A 7,727-nucleotide genomic window follows, 5' to 3' on the forward strand; every position below is an offset into this window, starting at 1 on the left:
TTGGCTAGTACTATGAATTGGAACGCTTAATAGAAAATATCCTATTTAGAACAGTTTTCTGCAACCTTGCAGGTTTTCCAGGAGCTGAATTCCTTCCTAAACATGGGCATTTCAGAAAGAATTAGAACTGTTCCACTATTTTCATGTCTGATGCTTGGATGAGCACTAGTTTCCTTTCAATTGGGCTGAAGTTTCTAATCTTGGATTTGCAAAGGCGGGGGGAGGGGATGTAGACTTAGGCACAAATACTTCTCGCTGACAAGAGAGAGCCAAGGGAATTGGCAAAAAGATGGGAGATATAAAGACTTTCTAAACCTCTATAAACAGTTTTTAATCTCTATTTTATTTTATTTTGGGAGGAACTAGCTGGTTCGTAGTATGCTGAAGTCTTGAGCTAATCTTTTTAATGATATGAATATTAGAAACTGGAATGGTATGAATATTAGGCAGCTCCCATCCTGCCATCTCCTAAGGACTAAATGGCCAGTCTTCAGACAGATCACTATTTCATGCACTGAAAGGACAATGAGAAGAGACCAGGTCTCACCAGCTTTCTATTTAGGGATGGGTAGATAGGTGTATTGTTGTTTAGACTTTCCGTTGTGTTTTACTTTTGTCTTGTTGCTGCTGTTTCTCTTCTGTTCCTATTTCCCAATCCTATTATTGTGTCCTTGCAGCTGTTTGAAACACGTGGTGCAATATTGGATAGGTGTGAGGGGACTGCTTGGGGTAAGCTGGAGTCCCACCATCTTCCCTGAACCTTTGTCCTTCTGCTACTACCACCTACTGCCCTTGCCCTGCCCTGTGACTATGCCTTGTCTCAGAGTAACCTATCACCATCTCACTGGCCTTGCATGGGACCCACTGATCCAGAACAGCATGGCTGCTCCAGCCTGGACCCCATTCCAAGCTTCCTGATAATGCTATTATTAGTAAACTTGGAGGGTGCTTCTCTAAATCACTGGCCTTCACATGCGGCAGCCTTTTGAAACACAGACAGTTAAATTCATTCAACTAATTCCTTTCCACGCCAGAGAATTCACTTGCTCCTAACCTTGCTGGTCCTTTCTTACCAATGTTAACTCTCTCCCTCTGCCATTCCATGTGTTCTTTCCAAAGGGATGTCATGATATTACCATTTAACTAATACTAGTGGCACTCGCTGTTATGGATGAAGCCAAAAGAACCACATCTGGGGCACTCTAAGAGCACAGGAAGGTTCAGATAAGGTGTGTAGCCAATTCACATAAATGATGGAATCTTCTCTGACCATCCAAGAAGAGCAATATTTGCAATGGAATGCTCTTCTACACATCAGATTCACATAAAGTTTTGTGAATCATTCCTTTTTAAGAAGTGTATTTCCCACGAGTATTTGGGAGCAACTTTTTTATTTCTTTGGATGTGTTCATGTGTAAAGTACACTGTGAGGAGTTTGTTTGCTTAAATTATAAGTTTCCTATGCCACTCACAGACTCTTGATAAATGTAAGTTCCCATCTTTCTCACTTGCATTCAATAATGGTTACAATGAATATACAACAATGATATGAAAAGTTGAACATTTATTAAAATAGCTTGGATAAGGTATCTCTCACTTAATAAGGGGGGGGACAATCTGCACCCTCTGCTGTAAGAAATTATGGGACAGAGCAGATGAAAAACGGGACTTAACATAAATACATTGCTTGGTGTACATTTGCCTTTGGATTACTGGTTGCAAAATTACTACATTGTAGTGTAGAACACAAGACTAAGTTAGGATAGGTCTTTCAGAGTAATGCTGAGAATGAAAATTTTGCCTTCAAGCATGGTGTTGTGTGGTTCCAGCCCCATGGTTCCAACTGGGCAGCTGTTTTTGAAATTTGCAGTGAGGACTGCAAGTATCAAAGCAATCTGGGTAACTGTGAAAATATTTTATTTCCCTTCTTTAAATCTCACACTGGCTAGGAAATTCTTGTAGTTGAAATCCATACAGCTTAAGAGTTGTCAAGGATGAGAAACACCGCCCTAGATAGAAAAGGACCTTTCCTCTAGAGGTCCCTCATTTCTTGCCTACATCTCCCAGTTCTTTTAATGAGTTTTGAGGTATTTTCAAACAATTTGAAAATCCCTTTTAAAAGTTGAGGAACTTGATGGTTCTGAACAGATTTTCCTACTCAGATTGACCAACTGAAAATGTCAGGGAGATTTCCCTTTGGTATCCCAAATATCCCCAAAATGCTGATTGTTTGGAAGGTATGAATGAACATAATGTTCTATGGTATCTTGTGGTCTTGTGAGCATTTTGTTGAGTTTTAGAAATAGATTGCAATTTGCAGAGAACATTACTTGTTCAGAACAATCTGCATAGTGTTGTTTGTCTGTAATTAAGTAAATTTATCCTATCGTTCCCCATATCATGTATTCTCCTGGAGATTTTGTCCAACAGTGTCTAATCACTTCTGATCCCACTTTGAATTTCTCTTATGAATCAAATAATATGATTGGAGAAAACTCATGTGGGGTATGCTGTGAACCTGGTTACATCTGGAGTTGAAATTCATATATACTCCCTCTCCTGGATGTGTGTTCCTTTGTTACACTTTTCAGGCCATGCTTTGAAAGTGAGCCACTCTTCCTCTTTATAAGTCATACTGTGATAGTGCTGAAGAGCTGTTCTGCATGTCTCATATGCTATATAAAAGGCTTCCTACTGCCCTCTGTCATACTGACAATTCTTCAATGTTGTTACAACTTAGGGAAGACCTTCACTGGTTGAGTTCTTCACCTGAAGATAGCATCAGGAAGGAGATGAAGTCCCCCATGTGAATTGGAGCCTGATTTCACAAGTTCCAGCTCACATGGAAGTGTGAATCAGTGGTGGGTTTCAGTTTATTTTATTACCGGTTTGCTCATGTGTGCTCGCGCGACGCTTCTGCGCATGCACAGAAGCATCCGGGTGGGTGGGCAGAGTCTCCCACCACCGCCACCACCGGTTCACCCAATCCGGGGTGAACCGGTAGAAACCCACCTCTGGTGTGAATGCATAAAGAAAGGCTTCCCACTGATAGCATATGAATGGTATCATCAGAAAGGGGCTTTTATCATCTAATAGCTTTGCCTCTTTCAAAGTTTATAGTGGCCACCAGGGAGCAGCATGCAGTTTACAGAACTGAATCACTTATTCACTTTTTCAGCAGTAAACTAGAATTTTGGAAGCGTTAACCTCTCTGTTTTTAACAATTTACTCTGGCATTTTGGCTTAATCCATTTCCCTAACTCTCCCAACCCCCCAAAAACTGCCAAATTATTTGTTTTTCATAAGGCATTAATAATAAAGTACAGGAATCCCTTAATAGTGAATGTACACATTTTCCTTACAAGCCAAATCACTTTGGTTGATGACTGGAATATTTATTGTTGAGCAAAGGGGGAGGGAAAAACAAAGATTTCAAATTCTGAGTAAAAGGATTATTGCGGTATTGGCTCCTTTGCAGGCGGTTCTATTTTAAGCCAAGCTGTGATAAGGAGCAAAGGAAACATTTTGATCATGTTGAAATGATCAAAAAAGCAGCTGTATAAGAAGTCCTTGCTACATAAGAGGTTTTAGGACAGGTAATCATCCAGATATTATTTGCCCATCATTTGATTGCCAGGTTGTGTCCACAGATTCACTTAGGAAGGAATGCTTCCAGGGAAGGCATAAGTCTAAAGAATAAAAGCAAAACAGAAGAACAAAGATTATATTATGACATCCCTTTCTCTGGCATTAACAGGCTCTAAGAACTGTACTCATTGTTCTGTTTAGTTAAAGCTCCTACATTATCAGATTAATTAAAATGTATACACGGGGTGGGCAGAAACAGGCGTGGAACAGGATAGTAATTTGTCTCCCTTTCTGTCTGTGCCTGGTTACAGATCTGGCCCATCTTGATATCCCTTCCATCCATGTAGAGGTTGATGCCACACTTCACTTGGATCCTTCGGGTCAAGTCCAGAGACATCCAGTACCAGGAAAAATCAGTTCAGAGGAGGATTCAGAAAGCACGGCCCTATGACACGAAGATCCCTCTTATTCCTTTAGAGTGCTTTCTTGTACATATCGGTGCCCCATGAACATTGCTGAAGGAGGCATATCCAGAGACCTTGTCAAGGGATGTCTCTTCTGGAGTTTCACTTGCCAGCCACTTGTGCAAGACTGGCAGCCCTCTGGGCCTGGTGCTAAGCCTGTCTCTGTGGCAAAGGGCATTGCTGGTGCAATTTCCATTTAATTTTTTTCTCTCTCTCTCTCCTGTTTGTTTAGCCTTATCCAAATTTTGCCTTTTTGATGTGGTGCCTATTTATCTCCTTTATAAGCTTTTCGACCCTTATCTTTAAAAAAAAAAAGTTTAATCTTACCTATCTGGAGATTCATTTCATTCCGGCCTTCAACAAAGAACAAAGAGGTGAGAGGGGGTAGACTGTCTCCCTGGGTGAAAAACATGGAGGGCTGTTGCCACCATCTCTTCTTTCTGCTGTTGCTCCTGCTGCTGCTCCTCTTTCCAGCAGCCAAGTCTCCATTTATCCAGTTCAAGCTGCTTCTCCTTGCAGATCAACCAAGGGACATCCTTCTGTTTCTCCTGAAAGCCCTTTTGTTTGGTTTTCTGGAATCTTCAGAGCTCCTGCACTTCTCATCCCTTTCCCATGACACGTTTGCTGGTACCTGGGCCTATTTTTCATTCCCTCCCTCCCTCCCTCCCTCCCTTCCTTCCTTCCTTGACTTCCTCTGGGCAAAGAGCAACTTACCGACAGTGGAAGAGCAAAGCATTGCTTAATTTGGCTTTGGTCAGAAGGAAAACCATAGTGGTGAGATTGTTTGGGTAATGACCTTCCTATCCATGGTTGTTTGATTAGCAATAAAAGTATATCCTTGTAGTGTGTTTTGGAGGTGGAATCTGGCCATGAGGAGTTTTTCTTCACCAGCACCATGGACTTATTCCTCTCTTCCCCCACAAAGGCAAGGAAAAGAGAGAGAAATTCCCCTAGCAGGACACATTTCTAGGGGGTAGATTGCAGTTCCCCATAGCATTTTAAACAGGATTCAACCGAGCAGAACAGAATTCACAGCTGTGCATGCAAAGACAGATGTTATTAGCTTTTATCCTTTTCAAAGAGTTGAGATATATCTGTCAAGATGGATATATATTTGTACATACAAAGTCTATAAATATATATATAAATATATATATTTGGTTTATTCGGGGCCATTCCACCTGAACTGTTGTACAAATGTACAATGTAAATTGAAATGCTTATAATATGACTCTTCCAGCCCATATGTACGTACATACATAGTCACACTCAGATGAATGGTAAATGTCTCCTGACTCTTCTTTGGCAGCAGTTTTGCAAGTTCATATGCTCTTGCTTTGCTACTAGTTGTGATACGGTGTACCTCATTGGCCAAACTAGGAAAGGCAACAAATCAGGTGCACCCTTTTTTGGTAAAAGAAGGAGTGGTAGAATTTTCATACTCCCCTCCCCCCCCGTTCTGTCACCTGGTGTCCTTGATCCTCAAAAAGGGAGCCATAGAGCCAGTCAAGGCACAAAGCAGGTCCTTTCTGGGAGCCATCTCCTGCTTTCTCCATCTCTGGCCTCACTGCTCCACTCCACTGACTTACGGTGTCATTAAAGTACAGTTAATGACGTTTGTGCTTTCTCTTTTCTCTGTTTTGATTTACTTATTTATTGAGGATGTTGCAATATTAAACTTAGTATTACAAGTCTAATAAATGTTCAGCATGTCAGATATTGAAGCAGCTCTTTAAAGTAGCGAGTAGTATCTCTACCAGCTTTTAGTAGGGGCAGCTGGCTGAGAATTAGAATGATGTGAAACCTGTACAGGTAGTCCTCAGCTTACAACAGTTCATTTGGTGACTGTTCAAAGTTACAACATCACTGAAAAAAGTGACTTATGACCATTTTTCATACATACAGCCATTGCAGCATCCCCGTGATCATGTGATCAAAATTCAGATGCTTGGCAAGTTACTCCTATTTTTTGGATGATTGTAGTGTCCTGGGATCATGTGGTCACCTTTTGCGACCTTCTAACAAGCAACGTCAATGGGGAAGCTAGACTCACTTAACAACTGTGTTACTAACTTAACAATTGCAATAATTCACTTAACGACTGTGGCAAGAAAGTTTACAAAATGAAGCAAAACTCACTTAACAAATGTCTCACTTAGCAACATAAATGTTGGACTTAGTCGTAGGTTGAAGACTACCTGTGTTGTCAACCACTTCAGATCTTGATCCATTTCTTTTATTGTGCAGCAGCAACATCAGCAGAGAATTTGGCCGTAAGTAGAATAATATCCCTGCTAGGTAAATGGAAGACCACTTGTCTGTCTCAGTTGCTACCCTTAAACCCAACACATTATGATGAAGTTGTATCTAATGGTGTCATCCCATTAATAATGGAAATTGGCAGCAGTGCAACATGCAGTCAGATGTTCAGGTTCCAAATCTGCTCATTAACTTTGAAAAAATAATACATGCAAATCGGGGGGGGGGGGGGGTTGGTAATGGCAAGGGGAAGCGACCAAGAAGGAGGCTCTATGGCAGGAGTGTTAAACTCAAGGCCCACAGGCTGGATCCAGCCCACAGGGTGCTTAAATCTGGCCTGTGGGGCCAGCCTGGAAATAGCAAAGGACTGACTTGTGGTGCTTCTGGCAGTCAAAATGCAGTGCAGGGGGCCACGCATGGCCCCTCCGCACCCCATTTTGGCTGGCAAAGTGCTGCAGGAGACCATCCACGTAGTCCCCCCATGCCTGTTTTGACCAGCAAGGTGCTACAGGAGGCATCCATCTCCCACGCCATCGACCCAGCCAGCCCGCAGAAGAGAACTACAATGCTGATCTGGCCCTCAAAGAAATCCAGTTTGACACCTCTGCTCTATGGTGTTTTACAGCATTTATATGCAGTCGATAATAATAGTATCTATATTGCCTGCCCATCCTCTCATATCATATTGCCAATTGCATGGGACACGATGATGATTGTAGTGGTGATGATAAAAAAAGTGCAACTACTTTCATTTAATTGGAAAAGGACAAAAACAGAATATTGGTGGAACTGGTTTTGTAACTGGAATGCTACCAGGAGGAATTTCTTTGTGGGCATAAGCTATTCCCAAGTATATGTTACAGAATCTGGGAAAATATCATTTCCCTGAAAATAAGACCTCCCGGATAATAAGCCTAATTGGGTTTTTGAGCACATGTGCTAAAAATAGGCCCTCCCCAAAATATTGCAACACAGCAGCAGCCCTGAGGTGACCACGTTCGCTGCCTCCTGCACCCCAAAAATTATACCTCCCTGAAAATAAGGCGATTATTTTGGGGGTTGAAAGAAAATAAGACCCTGTCTTATTTTTAGGGAAACGTAGTAGTTAACGAACTAGAAATTTCTTGAAATCCAATGCATCTGTTCATAAGATGCCTTTGCTCCCTTATACAGAGATGCAGGAACTAAGGAAGTTAAATCTTTTGAAATTCTTTGAAAGCTGGACTTCAGAATTTTTTTTCCAAAATCTTAAATCAGCCATGTGTTACTAATCGTCCCAGGCTACTTTCAAAGTGTCCCCCATCTTTTATGAATGCCTGAGAGGCATTCTCAACTGGAGGAATAAAAACTGATAAGATTGCAAGTGAAGCTATATGTCTACATACCAACAGCAATAACCAATAATAATGTTTAAAT

At 41.4% G+C, this 7,727-nt stretch overlaps 1 protein-coding gene across 1 annotated transcript in view; it reads left to right on the forward strand.

The window, feature by feature from the left end:
* LOC116524009 (rho GTPase-activating protein 44-like) overlaps positions 1–5,626 on the forward strand; it is a 114,192-nt gene extending 108,566 nt beyond the window's left edge. The window contains exon 21 of the mRNA XM_032239106.1: positions 3,900–5,626. Coding sequence (XP_032094997.1) covers positions 3,900–4,039 — 140 coding nt within the window. The 3' untranslated portion in view covers positions 4,040–5,626. The remainder of the gene's footprint in view (positions 1–3,899) is intronic.
* Positions 5,627–7,727: the final 2,101 nt, after the last annotated feature.

Source organism: Thamnophis elegans, chromosome 2, assembly GCF_009769535.1.
Source record: "Thamnophis elegans isolate rThaEle1 chromosome 2, rThaEle1.pri, whole genome shotgun sequence".
Lineage (NCBI taxonomy): Eukaryota > Metazoa > Chordata > Lepidosauria > Squamata > Colubridae > Thamnophis > Thamnophis elegans.